This window comes from Pristiophorus japonicus, chromosome 7, assembly GCF_044704955.1.
Source record: "Pristiophorus japonicus isolate sPriJap1 chromosome 7, sPriJap1.hap1, whole genome shotgun sequence".
In the NCBI taxonomy this organism is placed as follows: Eukaryota; Metazoa; Chordata; class Chondrichthyes; family Pristiophoridae; genus Pristiophorus; species Pristiophorus japonicus.
This window is the reverse complement of record NC_091983.1, coordinates 178859721-178882416: the sequence shown is the minus strand read 5'-3', so window position 1 is coordinate 178882416 and position 22696 is coordinate 178859721. Positions and strand designations below refer to the sequence as shown.

The 22696-nt window shown below is 44.8% G+C and overlaps 1 protein-coding gene across 3 annotated transcripts in view; it reads left to right on the top strand.

Annotated features, from left to right (window-relative positions):
- Positions 1-223: 223 nt before the first annotated feature.
- Positions 224-22696, top strand: part of cyb5r4 (cytochrome b5 reductase 4) — a 166359-nt gene continuing 143886 nt past the window's right edge. For 2 of the 3 annotated variants that reach the window (XM_070885597.1, XM_070885595.1), the window contains exons 1-2: positions 224-448; positions 12254-12407. In XM_070885597.1, the coding sequence (XP_070741698.1) occupies positions 374-448; positions 12254-12407 (229 nt within the window). In that variant the 5' untranslated portion in view covers positions 224-373. Of the gene's footprint in view, positions 449-493; positions 547-12253; positions 12408-22696 lie in introns of those variants that run through there. The other variant, XM_070885596.1, reaches the window with a different exon arrangement.

Here is a 22696-nt window from a genome sequence, read left to right as displayed (position 1 = left end):
TTCTTCCTTTTTGCCAAGATTGACTATCTGATCCTCCACAGATGCTGGCCCGGCCTGCTGAATGTTTGAGCCGTTTCCCGATGATGTATGCATTCAGACTTGCAGCATGTATGCTCGCTCCCGGCCGGCCTCTTGTCTCTGTTGTTGCCCATATTGTGGGCCGGGGGTGGAAAGACTGCAACTCCCAGCAGGCCATTCCCCACCGCGCATGCTCATTGAGCTGCAGGGCCTGGCGGAGCTCGGAGCGCTGGCTGGCCCCGCGCTGGAGTGAGCGGCGAGCCCGGCCTTTGTGTGGAGACCAAACCCCGGGAGGGTCCTTCCCCCTCCCCGGCCCCCTGGAATATAACTGAAGGCGCTGCGGAAGAGGCCAGAAATGTTGAACGCCCCGGCTCAGTTCCCCGCGCCCGCTTCTCAGCAGCGGGTGTCGGCGGCGGCCGGCAGGAAGAAGGTGAGAGGATGGGGAGCGGGGGGCCGGGACCCGCCAACCGTCAGTCCAGCGCAGCCGCGCGCTCACGTGACGCCCGTTCCGGGGGCTCGCGCGCGCAGGTTTGCAAAACTCTGCCTGGCTGGCCAGAAAGTTGTTGCTCTATTCACAGGAGCTTGCTTACAGCCGTCGGTCGGCACGGCTGATGTCAACGCGAAATTCAAAATGCTACAACACATTTGAACAGCAAGATCCCATCAAGGCAGCGATCTCCACTTAAGGAGTGTGTGGTCTTGCTGTGTGTGTAAATTCGGGCGGTTAAACTGCGCACTGCTCAACACCGGGCAAACTGCTGCAGGTTTCACTTGACATCCTAGGGCAGCGTCATGCTTAAAATATGCACGCCTCTTTCAGGAGTATGAAAATTTTTTCATCGCCTCTGTTTTAAGAACATACATAAGAAATAGGAGCAGGAATAGGCCATTTGGCCTCGAGCCTGCTCCGCCATTCAATAAGATCATGGCTGATCTGATCATGGAATCAGCTCCACTTCCCTGCCCACTCCCCATAACCCTTTAATCCCTTATCGCTCAAAAATCTGTCAATTTTCTTTTAAAGCTGAAAAAATGTGCAGATACAATGAATAATGTGCTGACGTTACAAATTTTAATTCTCTACCCCACTCACTGTTCCAATGAAACTCAACGTAAACTCGAGGAACAGCATCTCATCTTTCGATTTGGCACTTTACAACCTTCCAGACTCAACATGGAGTTGAACAATTTCCGATCATAACCACTGCCCCCAATTTTTTGGATCGCAGCTGTTGGGAATGATTCTCCCATTCCCACTTACAGCTCTAGATCCATCTTTTGTTCCTTTGTTTGTTTCTTTGCTATCATTACTTTTCCTTTGCATCATCATCCCTTTTGTCAATTTTACTCTCTCCTGCCTTCTACCCTATCACAGACTTTCCCTTTTCTTTCCTCCCCTCACCTTCCCTGTCTCTGTACTTGCTTAAAATCCAACACAACTCTTAACTATTTCCGGTTCTGACTAAATGTCATTGACCTGAAACATTAACTCTATTTCTCTCACCGCAGATGTTGCCTGACCTGTTGAGCATTTCCAGCATTTTCTGTTTTTATTGGTTACAAATTTGATGTTTTGCAAGTCAGTTAGCCAAGTGACACTGCCTCTTTAAGGTGGTTGTGCATAATAGCCCTGATTTTGCTATCAGGACTGCAAAGTAAATATGATGCTGCTGTTTCCACTGATGCCAAAACCAAGTTGAAGTGGTTTTCATTGATATTTCCAGAGGCAGCAGTGCTCAGTGACAATTGGGAATGCTGCTGGCTGATAGCTTTTCTGGATTCTGTTGAGATAAACTGCATGAGAGCAGCAATGGGAAAAAGAGCGTTGTGTGTACTTTCTCTTTGTTGGAAATCTGAATATTTTGCTGTGTATTTGTGACCGGATGTCCAGCTTGTATCGTGTTTAGAATCCCATTGATCACTGTTTGTGTGAGTAAGACATTTCCTGACTTCAGTCCCAAGTTTACCTTTCACTAATATGAACGATACCACCTTATCTAAATGGTACAGCCAAGATAAGTCCAGCAATTGTTCCAATTTAATTTGAAGTAGCTGGACTTACCTTGGCTATACCATTTATTTATGATATCTTTATGAAGTTCCCTCTCACCTGCCTCCTTTTAAGGCTGTAAGCTTCAGTTTCTCCTGTCTTTTCTTAGAACTCAATCTCTTTACACTAGGGATCAATTTATTGATTCTTCTCTGCATTGCATCAGGGATTTACAAGCATATAAAATTGACAGGCAGGAAAAGGCCAACTGAATCATCAATCCTGACCCACACCATGGTGTCTGGAGTACCATGACTAAACACTTCCTTTACCCTCCGTCTCCCTGAAGCCATATAATCTGCTGGGAGAGGTAAAAATCTCAGGGCCAGTAAGGGGAAAAATACGCTGGAAAATTCCTCTCCGACCCCCTCAGGCGATCAAACCCAGTCCGGGGGATCATTTGGACCAAGTGTTATCCATAAAGACACTTGCCTTCTATATGATGTGATCTCTGCTCCAGTCAATACCCGGTCCAGCTCCCTCTTGAAGGCATGCAGAGAGTCAGCACCCACCACACCAGCCAACAATGTATTCCAGTGATAAAAACAGAAAATGCTGGAAATACTCAGCGGGCCAGGTAGCATCTGTGGAGAGAGAAACCGAATTAACGTTTCAGGATGACTACCTTTTGTCAGAACTGGAAAACGTTCGAGATGTCAGTTATTCCAGAAGCTCACTATCTGGGAAAAGAAGAACCACCTAACATCCAGTCTATTCCTACTCTTACATAGTTTAAATTCATGTCCCCTGGCCCTCCCCAATCTGTTAAACTGGAATAATCTTATCAATAGGCATGCTATCCAGCCATTCTAAGTTTATGCTGCCCTAGTGACCAAGGCCCTTGAGCCTATCTGAGTAACTGATGTTATTTAATCTTGGAATCATTCTCATAGCTCTCCTGTGGACCTTTCCCAAGGCCACTATATCACCCATGTGGAGGGACCAAAACTAGGCACAGCTGCAGTCCGGACCAACGATCTGTATAAGGACAAACTGGTGTCTTTTGGTTTGTACTGAGTGGTTCTATTATTACAACCCAAATTCCTGTTCGCTTTAACTTCAGCATCTTTACATTGGTAATGATTTGAATGTCTCTGAGATCTGTGAGCTCCTCAATTTCTGGCCTCTTCGTAGCCCCGATTTTAATTGTTCCACCATGAGTGCCCATGCTTCCAGTTGTCAAGGCCCTAAATCCTGAAATTCCCTCCCGACATCTCTCCGCTTCTCTATCTCTCTTTCTTTCCTTCTTTAAGCCGCTCCTTAAAAAAATACCTCTGACCAAGGTTGGTCATCTGCTCTAATATCTCCTTATGTGGCTCGGTGTCAAATTTTGTTTGATAATGCTCCTGTGAAACATTTTGGGATGGTTAATACGTTAAAGGCGCTATATAAATACAAGTTGTTAAACCTGCTATATAAATGCAAGTTGTTGTTGTGTCCATACATAGAAACATAGAAAATAGGTGCAGGAGTAGGCCATTCGGCCCTTCGAGCCTGCACCACCATTCAATAAGATCATGGCTGATCATTCTCTCAGTACCCCTTTCCTGCTTTCTTTCCATACCCCTTAATCCCTTTAGCCGTAAGGGCCGTATCTAACTCCCTCTTGAATATATTCAATGAACTGGCATCAACAACTCTCTGCGGTAGGGAATTCCACAGGTTAACAACTCTGAGTGAAGAAGTTTCTCCTCATCTCAGTCCTAAATGGCCTACCCTTTATCCTAAGACTGTGTCCCCTAGTTCTGGACTTCCCCAACATCGGGAACATTCTTCCTGCACCTAACCTGTCCCGTCCCGTCAGAATCTGATATGTTTCTATGAGATCCCCTTTCATCCTTCTAAACTCCAATGTACAAAGGCCCAGTTGATCCAGTCTCTCCTCATATGTCAGTCCAGCCATCCCGGGAATCAGTCTGGTGAACCTTCGCTGCAAGAAGGTTCCTTCCTCAGATTAGGAGACCAAGACTGAACACAATATTCCAGGTGAGGCCTCACCAAGGCCCTGAACTGCAGCAAGACCTCCCTCCTCCTATACTCAAATTCCCTAGCTATGAAGGCCAACATACCATTTGCTGCCTTCACCGCCTGCTGTACCTGTATGCCAACTTTCAATGACTGATGAACCATGACACCCAGGTCTCGTTGCACCTCGCCTTTTCCTAATCTGCCGCCACTCAGATAATATTCTGTCTTCGCATTTTTGCCCCCCAAAGTGGATAACCTCACATTTATCCACATTATACTGCATCTGCCATGCATTTGCCCACTCACCCAACCTGTACAAGTCACCCTACAGCCTCTTAGCGTCCCCCTCACAGTTCACACCGCCACCCAATTTAGTGTCATCTGCAAACTTGGAGATATTACACTCAATTCCTTCATCCAAATCATTGATGTATATTGTAAAGAGCTGGGGTCCCAGCACTGAGCCCTGCGGCACTCCACTAGTCACTGCCTGCCATTCTGAAAAGGACCCATTTATCCCGACTCTCTGCTTCCTGCCTGCCAACCAGTTCTCTATCCATGTCAGTATATTACCCCCAATACCATGTGCTTTGATTTTGCACACCAATCTCTTGTCAAAAGCCTTTTGAAAGTCCAAATACACCACATCCCACTGGTTCTCCCTTGTCCACTCTGCTAGTTACATCCTCAAAAAATTCCAGAAGATTTGTCAAGCATGATTTCCCCATCACAAATCCATGCTGACTTGGACCGATCCTGTCACTGCTTTCCAAATGCGCTGCTATTTCATCCTTAATAATTGATTCCAACATTTTCCCCACTACTGATGTAAGGCTAACCGGTCTATAATTACCTGTTTTCTCTCTTCCCTCCCTTTTTAAAAAGTGGCGTTACATTAGCTACCCTCCGCATCGATAGACTGTTGGAAAATGATCACCAATGCATCCACTATTTCTAGGGCCACTTCCTTAATACTCTGGGATGCAGTGTATCAGGCCCCGGGGATTTATCGCCCTTCAATCCCATCGATTTCCCTAACATAATTTCCCGCCTAATAAGGATATCCTTCACATCCTCCTTCTCACTAGACCCTCGGTCCCTTAGTACTTCCGAAAGGTTATTTGTGTCTTCCTTCGTGAAGACACAACCAAAGTATTTGTTCAATTGGTCTGCCATTTCTTTGTTCCCCATTATAAATTCACCTGAATTCGACTGCAAGGCATCTACGTTTGCCTTCACTAATCTTTTTCTCTTCACTTTTCTATAGAAGCTTTTTCAGTAGAATGGGGGCAGAAGCAAAAGATAGAAAGAAGAAAAGTAAAAGTGGAGGACGGAGAAACCTAAAGCAAAAAGGGCCACATTACAGCAAAATTCTAAAGGGGCAAAGTGTGTTAGAAAGACAAGCCTGGAGGCTCTGTGCCTCAATGCGAGGAGTATTCGGAATAAGGAGGACGAATTAACTGCGCAGATAGCACTTAGCGGCAATGATGTAATTGGCATCACAGAGACATGGCTCCAGGGTGACCAAGGCTGGGAACTCAACATCCAGGGTTATTCAACATTTAGTAAGGATAGACAGAAAGGAAAAGAAGGCGAGGTGGCATTGCTGGTTAAAGAGAAAATTAATGCAATAGTCAGAAAGGACATTAGCTTGGATGATGTGGAATCGGTATGGGTGGAGCTACGGAATACCAAGGGGCAGAAAACGCTAGTGGGAGTTGTGTACAGACCACCAAACAGTAGTGGTAAGGTTGGGGACAGCATCAAACAAGAAATTAGGGATGCATGCAATAAAGGTACAGCAGTTATCATGGGTGACTTTAATCTACATATTGATTGGGCTAACCAAACTGGTAGCAATGCAGTGGAGGAGGATTTCCTGGAATGTATTAGGGATGGTTTTCTAGACCAATATGTCGAGGATCCAACTTGGGAGCTGGCCATCCTAGACTGGGAGATGTGTAATGAGAAAGGACTAATTAGCAATCTTGTTGTGCGAGGCCCCTTGGGGAAGAGTGACCATAACATGGTAGAATTCTTTATTAAGATGGAGAGTGACACAGTTAATTCAGAAACTAAGGTCCTGAGCAGAACACTATACATGGTTCAAAGTGATTTTGTGAAAGGGAAATCATGTTTGACAAAATTATTAGAGTTCTTTGAGGATGTAACAAGCAGGGTCGATAAAGGGGAACCAGTAGATGTAGTGTATTTGGATTTCCAAAAGACATTTGATGAGGTACCACATAAAAGGTTACTGCATAAGATAAGAGCTCATGGTGTTGGGGGTAATATATTAACATGGATAGGGGATTGGCTAACTAACAGGGAATCAGGATAAATGGATCATTCTCAGGTTGGCAAACTGTAACTAGTGTGGTGCCACAGGGATCAGTGCTGGGGCCTCAATTATTTACAATCTATATTCATGACTTGGATGAATACCGAGTGTATTGTAGCCAAATTTGCTGACAATACAAAGATGGGTGGGAAAGCAAGTTGCGAGGAGGACACAAAGAGTCTGCAAAGGGATATAGACAGGTTAAGTGAGTCGGCGAAAATGTGAGGTTATTCACTTTGGTAGAAAGAATAGAAAGTTAAAATATTATTTAAATGGAGCCTACAGAATGCTGAGATACAAAGGGATCTGGGTGTCCTTGTACCTGAAACACAAAAGGTTCGCATGCAGGTACAGCAAGTTATTAGCCAAATGGAATGTTGGCCTTTATTGCAAGGGGGATGGAGTATAAAAGTAGGGAAGTCTTGCTACAACTGTACAAGGCATTGGTGAGATCACACCTAGAGTACTGCGTATAGTTGTGATCTCCTTATTTAAAGAGGGATATACTTGCATTGGAGGCAGTTCAGAGAAGGTTCACTCGGTTGATTCCTGCGATAAAGGGGATGTCTTATGAGAAATGGTTGAGCAGGTTGGGTCTGTAGTCATTGGAGTTTGGAAGAATGAGAGGTGATCTTATTGAAACATATAAGATTCTGAGAGGGCTTTACAGAGTAGATGCAGAGAGGATAAGAACATAAGAAATGGGTCATTTGGCCCATCGAGCCTGCTCCGCCATTCAATAAGATCATGGCTGATCTGAAGGGGGAATCTAAAATTAGGGGGCATAGTTTCAGAGTAAGTGGTTGCCCATTTAAGAAGGAGATGCAGAGAAATTTCTTCTCTCAGAGGGTCGTGAACCTCTGGAATTCTCTACCCCAGAGAGCTGTGGAAGCTGAGTCATTGAATATATTCAAGGCTGAGATAGACAGATTCTTCATCGATAGGGAAGTCAAGGGTTATGGGGAACAGGCAGGAAAGTGGTGTTGAGGCCAAATTCAGATCAGCCATGATCTTATTGAATGGCGGAGCAGGCTCGAGGGGTTGTATGGCCTACTATTCCTATTTCTTACGTTCTTATGCAGTGTAACCTTGATTTACCTCTGTCGTCGAACTACAGTACACGGACAATGCTTGTGTCTGCGCCCATTCAGAGACTGAACTCCAAGTCATAGTCAACATCTTCACTGAGGCGTACGAAAGCATAGGCCTGACACTAAACATCCGTAAGGCAAAGGACCTCTACCAACCTGACCCCACCACATAACACTGCCCCCCCCCAGTCATCAAGATCCACGGCGCGGCCCTGGACAACATGGACCACTTTCCATACCTCGGGAGCCTATTATCAGCAAGGGCAGACATCGACGACAAGGTTCAACACCGCCTCTAGTGCACCAATGCAGCCTTCGGCCACCTGAGGAAGAGAGTGTTCGAAGATCAGGCCCTCAAATCTGGCACCAAGCTCATGGATCTACAGGGCTGTAGTGATACCCGCCCTCCTGTATGACTCCGAGACATGGACCATATACAGTAGACACCTCAAATCGCTGGAGAAATACCACCAACGACGCCTCCGCAAGAACTTACAAATCCCCTGGGAGGACAGACACACCAAAGTTAGAGTCCTTGATCAGCCCAACATCCCCAGCATCGAAGCACTGACCACACTCGACCAGTTCCGTTGGGAGGGCCACATTGTTCGCATGTCTGACAGAAGACTCCCAAAGCAAGCGCTCATCTCGGAACTCCATCAGGAGAGCTGGCCATCCTAGACTAGGTGTTGTGTAATGAGAGAGGATTAATTAGCAATCTTGTTGTGCGAGGCCCCTTGGGGAAGAGTGACCATAATATGGTAGAATTTTTCATTAAAATGGAGAGTGACACAGTTAATTCAGAGACTAGAGTCCTGAATTTAAGGAAAGGTAACTTCGACGGTATGAGATGTGATTTGGCTAGGATAGACCGGCGAATGATACTTAAAGGGTTGACGGTGGATAGAAACATAGAAAATAGGTGCAGGAGTAGGCCATTCGGCCCTTTGAGCCTGCACCACCATTCAATAAGATCATGGCTGATCATTCACCTCAGTACCCCTTTCCCACTTTCTCTCCATACCCCTTGATCCCTTTAGCCATAAGGGCCATATCTAATTCCCTCTTGAATATATCCAATGAACTGGCATCAACAACTCTCTGCGGTAGAGAATTCCACAGGTTAACAACACTCTGAGTGAAGAAGTTTCTCCCCATCTCAGTCCCAAATGGCCTACCCCCCCCATCCCCAGATTATGTCCCCTGGTTCTGGACTTCCCCAACATCGAGAACATTCTTCCTTCATCTAACCTGTCCAGTCCTGTCAGAATTTTATATGTTTCCATGAGATCCCCTCTCATCCTTCCAAACTCCAGTGAATACAGGCCCAGTTAATCCAGTCTCTCCTCGTATGTTAGTCCGGCCATCCCGGGAATCAGTCTGGTGAACCTTCGCTGCACTCCCTCAATAGCAAGAACATCCTTCCTCAGATTAGGAGACCAAAACTGAACACAATATTCCAGGTGAGGCCTCACTAAGGCCCTGTACAACTGCAGTAAGACCTCCCTGCTCCTATACTCAAATCCCCTAGCTATGAAGGCCAACATACCATTTGCCTTCTTCACCACATGCTGTACCTGCATGCCAACTTTCAATGACTGATGTACCATGAAACCCAAGTCTCGTTGCACCTACCCTTTTCCTAATCAGCTGCCATTCAGATAATATTCTGCCTTCGTATTTTTGCCACCAAAGTGGATGACCTCACATTTATCCACATTATACTGTATCTGCCATGCGTTTGTCCCCTCACCTGTCAAGTCACCCTGCAGCCTTTTAGCGTCCTCCTCACAGCTCACACCAGCTTAGTGTCATCTGCAAACTTGGAGATATTACACTCAATTCCTTCATCTAAATCATTAATGTATATTGTAAATAGCTGAGGTCCCAGCAATCGGCAATGGCAGACTTTTAAAGATCACATGGATGAACTTCAACAATTGTACATCCCTGTTCTCGCATAAAAATAAAACGGGGAAGTTGGCTCAACCGTGGCTTACAAGGGAAATTAGGGATAGTGTTAAATCCAAGGAAGAGGCATAAAATTGGCCAAAAAATGCAGCAAACCTGAGGACTGGAGAAATTTAGAATTCAGCAGAGGATTTAATTAGGAGGGGGAGAAAAGAATATGAGAGTAAGCTTGCAGGGAACATAAAAACTGATTGCAAAAGCTTCGACAGATACATGAAAAGAAAAAGATTAGTGAAGACAAATGCAGGTACCTTACAGTCAGAATTAGGTGAATTTATAATGGGGAACAAAGAAATGGCAGACCAATTGAACAAATACTTTGGTTCTGTCTTCACTAAGGAAGAGACAAATAACCTTCCGGAAATACTAGGGGACCGAGGGTCTAGCGAGAAGGAGGAACTAAAGGAAATCCTTATTAGTCAGCAAATTGTGTTAGGAAAATTGATGGGATTGAAGGCCGATAAATCCCCAGGGCCTGATAGTCTGCATCCCAGAGTACTTAAGGAAGTGGCCCTAGAAATACTGGATGCATTGGTGGTCATTTTCCAACATTCTATAGACTCTGGCTCAGTTCCTATGGACTGGAGGGTAGCTAATGTAACCCCAAAAAAGGAGGGAGAGAGAAAACAGGGAATTATAGACCGGTTAGCCTGACATCAGTAGTGGGGAAAATATTGGAATCAATTATTAAAAATGTAATAGCACTGCATTTGGAAAGCAGTGACAGGATCAGTCCAAGTCAGCATGGATTTATGAAAGGGAAATCAGGCTTGACAAATTTTCTAGAATTTCTTGAGGATGTAACTAGTAGAGTGGACAAGGGGGAGCCAGTGAGTGTGGTGTATTTAGACTTTCAAAAGGTTTTGACAAGGTCCCACACAAGAGATTGGTGTGCAAAATTAACGCACATGGTATTGGGAGTAATGTATTGACGTAGATAGAGAATTGGTTGGCAGACAGGAAGCAAAGAGTAGGAATAAATGTATCCTTTTCAGATTGGCAGGCAGTGACTAGTGGGGTACTGCAAGGTTCAGTGCTGGGACCCCAGTTCTTTACAATATACATCAATGATTTGGATGAAGGAATTGAGTGTAATATCTCCAAGTTTGCAGATGAAACTAAGCCGGGTGGCAGTGTGAGCTGTGAGTAGGATGCTAAGAGGCTGCAGGGTGACTTGGACAGGTTAGGTGCGTGGGCAAATACATGGGCGATGCGGTATAATGTGGATAAATGTGAGGTTATCCACTTTGGTGGTAAAAACAGGAAGGCAGATTATTATCTGAATGGTGACAGATTAGGGAAAGGGAAGGTGCAATGAGACCTAAGTGTCATGGTACATCAGTCATTGAAAGTTGGCATGCAGATACAGCAGGCAGTGAAGAAGGCAAATGGCATGTTGGCCTTCATAGCGAGAGGATTTGAGTACAGGAGCAGGGAGGTCTTACTGCAGTTGTACAGGGCCTTGGTGAGGCCACACCTTGAATATTGTGTGCAGTTTTGGTCTCCTAATCTGAGGAAGAACATTCTTGCTATTGAGGGAGTGTAGCGAAGGCTCACCAGACTGATGCTCGGGATGACAGGACTGACATATGAAGAAAGACTGGATTGACTAGCTTATATTCAATTGAATTTAGAAGAATGAGAGGGGATCTCATAGAAACATATAAAATTCTGACAGGATTGGACAGGTTAGATGCAGGAAGAATGTTCCCGATGTTGGGAAAGTCCAGAACCAGGGGTCACAGTCTAAGGATAAGGGGTAAGCCATTTAGGACCGAGATGAGGTGAAACCTCTTCACTCAGAGAGTTGTGAGCATGTGCAATTCTCTACCACAGAAAGTTGTTGAGGCCATTTCATTAGATGTATTCAAAAGGGAGTTAGATGTGGCCCTTACGGCTAAAGGGATCAAGGGGTATGGAGAGAAACCAGGAATGGGGTACTGAAGTGCATGATCAGCCATGATTTTATTGAATGGTGGTGCAGGCTTGAAGGGCTGAATGGCCTACTCCTGCACCTATTTTCTATATTTCTATGTTTACACGGCAAGCGAGCCTAAGGTGGGCAGAGGAAACGTTTCATGGACACCCTCAAAGCCTCCTTGATAAAATGCAACATCCCCACCAACACCTGGGAGTCCCTGGCCAAAGACTGCCCTAAGTAGAGGAAGTGCATCCGGAAGGGCGCTGAGCACCTCGAGTCTCATCAGCGAGAGCTTGCAGAAACCAAGCGCAGGCAGCGGAACGAGGGCGCGGCCAATCAGTCTTCCCACTTACCTACCCTTTCCTTCAACGACTATGTCCCACCTGTGACAGAGACTGTAATTCCCGTATTGGACTGTTCAGTCACCTAAGAAATTACTTTTAGAGTGGAAGCAAGTCTTCCTCAATTTTGAGGGACTGCCTATGATGATGAACCTTGGTTTCCTCAGGTTTGCATGCCACTGATTTGAGTACATAGTAACCAAACATGTGTCCAGGGAATAAATGTAAAGGTTTTTATTAAATCATAGTTGTAGTATAAGTGCAGACTCTTAACTGTATGAACAATATATTCCCAAGGTTTACATGTATAAAATGATCTATGTAATTCACCAAAAGAGCTGTAACATGTTTGCAGTATCTTTATTGCAGATTTTTTGAGAAACTGCAGCTGTTTACGAAATTATATCCCAGTAAATATCACAGTAATTACATCCCATGGGGCTATGCTGTCTTCCAGTTATTAAATCTCTTTATAACGATCAAAATTATAATGTGATACAATGTGCTGTTTCTAAACTGACTTCATTAAATGGTTCTTTCTATCCCCTAAAGGTACAGCTAAAACCAGGTCGAAGTCTGATGGATTGGATCCGTCTAACAAAGAGCGGAAAGGATATGACTGGGCTGAGGGGAAGGTATATTGAAGTAACAGAAGAAGAACTTGCTAAACACAATAAGAAGACTGACTGCTGGATGTGCATCAGAGGTAGAACAGACCTTTTTATATTGTAGGCTTGGCTTCTTGAGTATTAACAGCAAAATGAATTGGACACCACTAAAAGTAGTGATTTGAGAGTTGTGGAACATGACTTCTGTGAAACAGAAATGATTTAACAATCATGCAAATAGTTTCACTTAAAGAAAGAAAAATGTGGGGGCAACAAATACTTTTGAGGAGAAATTCTCAGTTTTAATCCTGGGCCAATTTCACTGAGTGGCGATCCATCATGTTGGGATTGGGTCTCTTGGCAGGACAGTGACTGTCCTGGTATGCAGTAGGTCCAAAAGCTGGCAGGGTTCACTGTACTAAGTGGGTATTGACACCAGATTTTGGATGTTGATCTGAATATTTCAATGCCATTATAAAGTTCTTGATTAACCCATGCATTGCTAAGTATCCACAAATTTTATTTTGGATTATGGATTCTAAGGGCTAGAAATTCGGCTCCATGCTACAGGTGTCCTCCCGTGATGAAAATGGCACCGGCACCAACGCCACACGTTCACGCTTCTTATGCGTGCCCCATTGAGAGGTAGGGCGGACGTCAGCAGTGTTCGATCTCTTAATTTACAATGAAATACGAACTCCGATTGTAGTTTTAATGTTACTTTATTTTGGCCGCAGTAATAAGCTCTTGGCTTTAAGCCAGGTCTTTGTCCTTCTGAGACCACATGGTCAAAATGGCTGTATTTATACCGGGTTCAATTTACAGAAAAGAACTCGCCTTCTTTGACCTTATTGGTTCAATTAATAGTCTTTTAACCTTTTAATTGGTTCGCTACCCAAAGTCCTGAAATGACACGTTGATTGATGACTTAATGCAACATGTTCCCACTCACGTAGCATCTCTGACTTGGTGTCTGTGAATTTTCACAGCCTGTCTAAATGCAGCCTGTTTGAATTCTCTATCAGCAGTATGCGCCGGAAGTATGTTGAGTAGGCAGATTGTATCATTAATCAGCTTGCAACGCTGATTTGGCGCCAGTAATGCCATTTTCGTCCTCAAAGTTGGAGCTAATACCCTGTGTTAACCTCGCACAGCTGAACATATGTTCAACAGCAGCAAGGACCTCTTTACGATGGAGGTGCAACCAGATCTGCAGCCTCACACCAGGGCAAGGACAGCGTTGCCAGTGGCTGTGACGGTGACTGTGGTCCAGGCTCTGAATTTCCTCGCATCAAGATTCTTCCAGGCTGGAGCACGTAGCTCCAGTTCGCTCTCCACTGCTGCATAAGACATAAGAACATAAGAAATAGGAGTAGGAATAGGCCCTACGGCCCCTCGAGCCTGCTCCATCACTCAATAAGATCATGGCTGATCATCAACCTCAACTCCACTTTCCCGCCCGATCTCCATATCCCTTGATTCCTCTAGACTCCAAAAATCTATCTATCTCAGCCTTGAATATATTCAGAGACTCAGCATCCACAGCCCTCTGAGGCAGAGAATTCCAAAGATTCCAGAAGCAAAAGATAGAAAGAAGAAAAGTAAAATTGGAGGGCAGAGAAACCTAAGGCAAAAAGCAAAAAGGGCCACATTACAGCAAAATTCTAAAGGGGCAAAGTGTGTTAGAAAGACAAGTCTGAAGGTTCTGCCTCAATGCGAGGAGTATTCGGAATAAGGTGGACGAATTAACTGCGCAGATAGCAGTTAACGGATATGATGTAATTGACAGCATAGAGACATGGCTCCTGGGTGACCAAGGCTGGGAACTCAACATCCAGGGGTATTCAACATTTAGGAAGGATAGACAGAAAGGAAAATGAAGCGGGGTGGCATTGCTGGTTAAAGAGGAAATTAATGTAATAGTAAGAAAGGACATTAGCTTGGATGATGTGGAATCGGTATGGGTGGAGCTACGGAATACCAAAGGGCATAAAGTGCTAGTGGGAGTTGTGTACAGACCACCAAACAGTAGTTGTGAGGTTGGGGACAGAATCAAACAAGAAATAAAGGATGCATGCAATAAAGGTACAGCAGTTATCATGGGTGATTTTAATCTACATATTGATTGGGCTAACCAAACTGGTAGCAATGCGGTGGAGGAGGATTTCCTGGAGTGTATTAGGGATGGTTTTCTCGAACAATATGTCGAGGAACCAACTACAAAGCTGGCCATCCTAGACTGGGTGATGTATAATGAGAAAGGACTAATTGGCAATCTTGTTATGCGAGGCCCCTTGGGGAAGAGTGACCGTAATATGGTAGAATTCTTTATTAAGATGGAGAGTGACACAGTTAATTCAGAAACTAGCGTCCTGAACTTAAGGAAAGCTAACTTCGATGGTATGAGGCGTCAATTGGCTAGAATAGACTGGCAAATGATACTTAAAGGGTTGACGGTGGATAGGCAATGACAAACATTTATAGATCACATGGAGGAACTTCAACAATTGTACATCCCTGTCTGGAGTAAAAAAAAACGGGGAAGGTGGATCAACCGTCGCTAACAAGGGAAATTAAGGATAGTGTTAAATCCAAGGAAGAGGCATATAAATTGGCTAGAAAAAGCAGCAAACCGATGGACTGGGAGAAATTTAAAATTCAGCAGAGGAGGACAAAGGATTTAATTAAAGGGGGATACTAGAGTACGAGAGGAAGCTTGCCAGGAACATAAAAACTGACTACAAAAGCTTCTATAGATATGTGAAGAGAAAAAGATTAGTGAAGACAAACATAGGTCCCTTGCAGTCAGATTCAGGTGAATTTATAATGGGGAACAAAGAAATGGCAGACCAATTGAATAAATACTTTGGTTCTATCTTCACGAAGGAAGACACAAATAACCTTCCAAAAGTACTCGGCGACCGAGAGCCTAGTGAGAAGGAGGAACTGAAGGATATCCTTATTAGGCGGGAAATTGATGGGATTCAAGGCCGATAAATCCCCGGGGCCTGATAGTCTGCATCCCAGAGTACTTAAGGAAGTGGCCTTAGAAATAGTGAATGCATTGGTGATCATTTTCCAACAGTCTAATCGACTCTGGATCAGTTCCTATGGACTGGAAGGTAGCTAATATAACACCACTTTTTAAAAAGGGAGGGAGAGAGAAAACGGGTAATTATAGACCAGTTAGCCTGACATCAGTAGTGGGGAAAATATTGGAATCAATTATTAAGGATGAAATAGCAGCGCATTTGGAAAGCAGTGACAGGATCGGTCCAAGTCAGCATGGATTTATGAAGGGGAAATCATGCTTGACAAATCTTCTGGAATTTTTTGAGGATGTAACTAATAGAGTGGACAAGGGAGAACCAGTGGATGTGGTGTATTTGGACTTTGAAAAAGGCTTTTGACAAGGTCCCACACAAGAGATTGGTGTGCAAAATCAAAGCACATGGTATTGGGGGTAATGACGTGGATAGAGAACTGGTTGGCAGACAGGAAGCAAAGAGTCGGGATAAACGGGTCCATTTCAGAATGGCAGGCAGTGACTAGTGGAGTGCCGCAGGACTCAGTGCTGGGACCCCAGCTCTTTACAATATACATTAATGATTTAGATGAAGGAACTGAGTGTAATATCTCCAAGTTTGCAGATGACACTAAACTGGGTGGCGGTGTGAGCTGTGAGGAGGACACTAAGAGGCTGCAGGGTGACTTGGTCAGGTTAGGTGAGTGAGCAAATGCATGGCAGATGCAGTATAATGTGGATAAATGTGAGGTTATCCACTTTGGGGGAAAAAACACGAAGGCAGAATATTATCTGAATGGCGGCAGATTAGAAAAAGGGGAGGTACAACGAGACCTGGGTGTCATGGTTCATCAGTCATTGAAATTTGGCATGCAGGTACAGCAGGTGGTGAAGAAGGCAAATGGTACGTTGGCCTTCATAGCTAGGAGATTTGAGTATAGGAGCACGGAAGTCTTACTGCAGTTGTACAGGGCCTTGGTGAGGCCTCACCTGGAATATTGTGTTCAGTTTTGGTCTCCTAATCTGAGGAAGGATGTTCTTGCTATTGAGGGAGTGCAGCGAAGGTTCACCAGACTGATTCCCGGGATGGCTGGACTGACAAATGAGGAGAGACTGGATCAACTAGGCCTTTATACACTGGAGTTTAGAAGGATGAGAGGGGATCTCATCGAAACATATAAGATTCTGACGGGACTGGACAAGTTAGATGCGGGAGGAATGTTCCCGCTGTTAGGGAAGTCCAGCACCAGGGGACACAGTCTTAGGATAAGGGATAGGCCATTTAGGACTGAGATAAGGAGAAACTTCTTCACTCAGAGAGTTGTTAACCTATGGAATTCCCTGCCGCAGAGAGTTGTTGATGCCAGTTCATTGGATATATTCAAGAGGGAATTAAATATAGCCCTTACAGCTAAGGGGATCAGGAGATATGGAGAGAAAACAGGAAAGGGGTACTGAGGGAATGATCAGCCATGATCTTATTGAATGGTGGTGCAGGCTCGAAGGGCCAAATGGCCCACTCCTGCACCTATTTTCTTTGTTTCTATGTTTCAACCCTCTGAGTGAAGAAATTCCTACTCACCTCTGTGTTACATGGCCTACCCCTTATCCTGAGACTGTGCCCCCTAGTTCAAAACACTCCAGGCAGGGGAAGCAATCTCTCAGTTCCCTTCAGAAATTTGTATGTTTCAATGAGATCACCTCTCAATCTTCTAAACTCCAGAGAGTATAGGTCTATTCTACACAATCTCTCATCATAAGACAGCCCTCTCATCCCAGGAATCAATCTAGTCAACGTCTGTTGTACTGCCTCCAAGGCAAGCATATCCTTCCTTAGATAAGGAGATCAAAACTGTGTGCAGTACTTCAGGTGTGGTCTCACCAAGGCCCTGTAGAACTGTAGCAATATTTCCTTACTCTTATACTCCAACTCCTTTGCAATAAAGGACAACATGCCATTTGCCTTCCTTTTTGCTGTACCTGCATGTTAGCTTTCTGTGTTTCTTGCACAAGAACACCCAAATCGCTCTGAACACCAACAATTAAAAGTTTCTCACTATTTAAAAATTGTCTCACCATTCTGTTTTTCTATTCTTTCTACCAAAGTGAATAACTTTACATTTCCCTACATTATACTCCATCTGCCACCTTACTGCCCACTCACTTTATCTATAATCCTTTGCAGATGCTTTGTGTTCTCTTCACAGCTTACTGTCCCACCTATCTTTGTATCGTCAGCAAACATGGATACATTACACTCAATCCCTTCATCTAGGTCATTATTAAAGATTGTAAATAGCTGAGACCCCCAGCACTGATCCTTGCGGCACCTCACGAGTTACAGCCTGCCAACCTGAAAAAGACCCGTTTATCCCTACTCTCTGATTTCTGTCCGTTAACCAATTCTCTATCCATGCTAATACATTACCTCCAACCCATGAGCCCTTATCATGTGTAACAACCTTTTTATATGACACCTTATCGAATGCCTTTTGGAAATCCAAATATACTACATCCACTTGTTCCCCATTATCTACCCTGCTAGTTACAGCCTCAAAAAACTCTAATAAATTTGTCAAACATGACTTCCCTTTCATAAAAGCATGTTGACTGTCTAATCATGTTATGATTAAGTGTTCTGATACCACTTCATTAGCAATGGATTCCAGCATTTTCCCGACGACTGATGTCAGGCTAACTGGCCTGTAGTTCCTGTTTTCTATCTTCCTCCTTTCTTGAATAGTGGTGTTACATTTGTTACCTTCCAATTTGCTGGGACTGTTCTAGAATCTAGGAAATTTTCAAAGATCAAGACCAGTGCATCCACTATCTCTGCAGCCACCTATTTTAGAACCCTAGGATGTCGACCGTCAGATCAAGAGGATTTGTCGGCTTTTAGTCCCATTAGTTTCACCAGTAATTTTTCTCTACTTATATTAATTACATTAAGTTCCTCACCCTCACTGGACCCTTGGTTCCCCACCATTTTAGAATGACAAACGCTCATTATGCCAGGAGAGGGGAGTTCATTGTCTCCTCTCTGATCAGAGAGAAGCAGGGAGAATGTGTATGTGGAATTTCCAGGATAGCAATCTTCCCCATGGTGCAGGGCGCCATCGATTGCATGCACGTGGCTTTGTGGATACTGTATCTAATTGCGGAGATGTCTCGCAACCGCAAATGTTACCATTCACTGAATGTGCAGTTGGTGTGCGATCATGCTCAGCACATCATGATGGTGAATGCACGGTATCCTGACAGCAGTCATGATTCTTTTATTCTGCGCCAGTCCGCTGTTCCTTCAGTCTTTGAGGCACCAAAACAAACCATAGGGTGGCTACTGGGCAACAAGGGCTATCTGCTGACCATCTGGCTCATGACTCTGCTCTGCAACCCAGCCACATGTGAGCAGCATGTGTACAATGAGAGCCATGCTGCTGCCACACGGAATCTAATGGAGTCGACCATCAGCGTGCTGAAACAATGCTTCTGTTGCCTGGATTGTTCAGGAGGAGCCATGTAGTACTCACCATAATGCGTCTCAAGTTTCGTCGTTGTCTGCTGCAGATGGACCTGGGGGTCCTTGTGCATGAAACAGGTAAAGCAAGTAATCAGGAAGGCAAATGGAATGTTGGCCTTTATTACAAGGGGGATAGAGTATAAAAGCAGAGAAGTCCTGCTACAACTGTACAGGATATTGGTGAGGCCACACCTGGTGTATTGTGTACAGTTTTGGTCTCCATATTTAAGGAAGGATATACTTGCATTGGAGGCTGTTCAGAGAAGGTTCACTAGGTTGATTCTGGAAATGAGGGGTTGACTTATGAGGATAGAAACATAGAAACATAGAAAATAGGTGCAGGAGTAGGCCATTCGGCCCTTCTAGCCTGCACCGCCATTCAATGAGTTCATGGCTGAACATTCAACTTCAGTACCCCATTCCTGCTTTCTCGCCATACCCCTTGATCCCCCTAGTAGTAAGGACCTCATCTAACTCCTTTTTGAATATATTTAGTGAATTGGCCTCAACAACTTTCTGTGGTAGAGAATTCCACAGGTTCACCACTCTCTGGGTGAAGAAGTTCCTCCGCATCTCGGTCCTAAATGGCTTACCCCTTATCCTTAGACTGTGACCTCTGGTTCTGGACTTCCCCAACATTGGGAACATTCTTCCTGTATCTAACCTGTCTAACCCCGTCAGAATTTTAAATGTTTCTATGAGGTCCTCTCTCATTCTTCTGAACTCCAGTGAATACAAGCCCAGTTGATCCAGTTTTTCTTGATAGGTCAGTCCCGCCATCCCGGGAATCAGTCTGGTGAACCTTCGCTGCACTCCCTCAATAGCAAGAATGTCCTTCCTCAGGTTAGGAGACCAAAACTGTACACAATACTCCAGGTGTGGCCTCACCAATGCCCTGTACAACTGTAGCAACACCTCCCTGCCCCTGTACTCAAATCCCCTTGCTATGAAGGCCAACATGCCATTTGCTTTCTTAACCGCCTGCTGCACCTGCATGCCAACCTTCAATGACTGATGTACCATGACACCCAGGTCTCTTTGCACCTCCCCTTTTCCTAATCTGTCACTATTCAGATAATAGTCTGTCTCTCTGTTTTTACCACCAAAGTGGATAACCTCACATTTATCCACATTATACTTCATCTGCCATGCATTTGCCCACTCACCTAACCTATCCAAGTCGCTCTGCAGCCTCACAGCATCCTCCTCGCAGCTCACACTGCCACCCAACTTAGTGTCATCCGCAAATTTGGAGATACTACATTTAATCCCCTCATCTAGGTTGGAGTTCAGAAGAATGAGAGGTGATCTTATTGAAACTTGTAAGATAATGAGGGGGCTCGACAAGGTGGATGCAGAGAGAATATTTCCACTCATAGGAGAAACTAAAACTAGGAGACATAGTCTCAAAATAAGAGGCTGCCCATTTAAAACTGAGATGAGGAGGTATTTCCTCTCTGAGCGTTGTAACTCTATGGAATTCTCTGCTCCAGCAAGCTGTGGAGGCAGGGTCATTGAATATATTTAAGGCGGAAATAGACAGATTTTTGAGCGATAAGGGAATAAAGGGTTATGGGGAGCGGGCATGGAAGTGGAGCTGAGTCCATGATCAGATCAGCCTACTCCTGCTCCTGTTTCTTGTGTTCTTATATATGCTCCACAACCCCACCGTCATGAGGGCACAGCCCTTGCCACCAGGCATACGCTGACCAGCTGATGAGGAAGAGGAGGAGAAACCAGAAGAAAAGGAGGAGGAGGAAGTGGAGGAGGGAACCCAGGAGCCCCTTTCTGCCTGGGCTGTCCGTGAGTGACTCATCCGACTGTGGTACCATTGAATGCAGCACTAATTATACATTGAACAATAGTCCCACACCTTACCTTCTCTCTGTTACTGACCATCACAGTGCCCCTTTGGTCACAATGCTGAAATAAAAGCCACCACAAAAGAAACCTGCCAATCCAACTTTATACATCAATCCATCCAATATTACATAACAAAGACAACTAATAACCCTTGTGCATTTCCTTAGTGCCTGTCTTAAGTGTGCCTTTGCCTGTCCTAGTGCTGCTACAAAGGGCTACCCCAGTGGCTGCAGCATGGCTGGTAGAAGGCCGCTGACTTTCAGTGGGGGAGACTGCATATGACCTTGCAGAATGAACAAGAGCAGTTCTGGGCATGAGCGGCAGCAGTCTGGGCTGGCTGGCAAGAGCAACGCACTGACAGAGTGGCAGTGGTGGGAGGATGAATGCTGTTATCCTGAGAGAGAACAGCAGGTTCATCCTCCATGGAGCCATTACTACTCCCCCGGAGTGGTGCCTCAGCAATCCTAGCCATCTGTTGGAGGTCAAATTGCTGGACTGCTGTGACACCCTGCAAGTCCCTTTCCATACTGGTAAACACGGCCACAATGGCAGCAAGCTGAGCCTGCATGAGAGCAGTCTGAGTTTGCATGACAGAAGTCTGAGCTTCCACTGCAGCATTCAGACATTGGGTGGCTTCTGCTTGTGCGACAATGGAAGCTGAGACATCGGCCATCATACGTTGCACGTGTTGTAGTGAGGGGAGGGGGAAAGCAAGAGGTGCATGTTGGAAAGGATGGGCTCCCAAGCTCTGCACAAAGTCGGTGCAAAGTTGGTACCTGACTCCTCCATGCTCCTTGACAGGCTTTCTGGTAGGCCTGCCAATGCACCAAGCATTTAGTTGTGCATACCCATCAGCCTTTTTTTGTAGATTGTTCCATCAAATTCCTCATCTGAAGCCTCTGTGGGTGACCTCGCCCTCCGGGGAGCTGGTACCTGCACTACCCTTTTCCCTGCCCTGTCTACAGTCCACTTATGCCCGGTGACTCGCCACATGCAGATCCCGCCTCAAAGCTACACCCTAAACTCCGCGTAGTGCCAGTATCTGAGCTGGTGGCTGCGAGTGTCAGTTTGAGTGACGGTGTTTCTTCTTCATCACTCTCCTTTCTTGTTGCATTACTGGCTGAGTAGATTGGATTTCTTGGGTCTCTAAAATGAGAAAGGCACAAGGTAGGGTTGTCGTAAGGGGAGAGGGAGGAAAGCAAAAGGTGCATGCTTACACCATGTGCAACTTGTAAATCAGAAGTGATTATGGGTTGAGGGGATAGTATTGATTTATTTATCATTTATTATTGATGATGGCCCTTTATTTGTAAAAGTGAATTATTTAAAATGTTTGTAAACCCCCCCCCCCCCCACCCCCCCATCTTTCGTTCCCTACACCTGATTTGTAAGTGTAGGCAAGGTTTTTCTGAGCATACAAAAATCTACACTTACTCCATTTTAAGTTCATTTGGAGTAAGTTTTCGCTGCCTAAACTTGCAAAACAGTTGTAAGTGGCTGGACACCCCCCCCCTTTTGAAAAGAAAATCTGTTCTAAAATGAAACTATTCTAACTCACTAGAACTGGAGCAAACTAAATGCCGAAAATTGCAATTTCTAAGATGCTCCATTCTAAACTAGTTGCTCCAAAAAAATAGGAGCAACTCAGGCCGAAACTTGAGCTATTTTTCTCAACTCTTGGATGAAACCCTCCTCTTCACATCCTCCCAAGGTTGGTGTCAGACATGCCATTCTTGGCTTTCAATGTTTGGAATAAAAACAGAAAATGCTGGAAATCCTAGCAGGTCAGGCAGCATCTGCGGAGAGAAAGCAGAGTTAACGTTTCGGGTCGTCAGAACTTCAATGTTTGGAGCTGCCTGTTATCAGTTATTTATGTTCATGCTGTTCAAGTTGCTTTAGCTATTGTACCATGGAATGAATCCTTCAATTCTAACACCACTCTGAAGAGGCTTTTTGGTCTTGGTTATTTCTTCCAATCC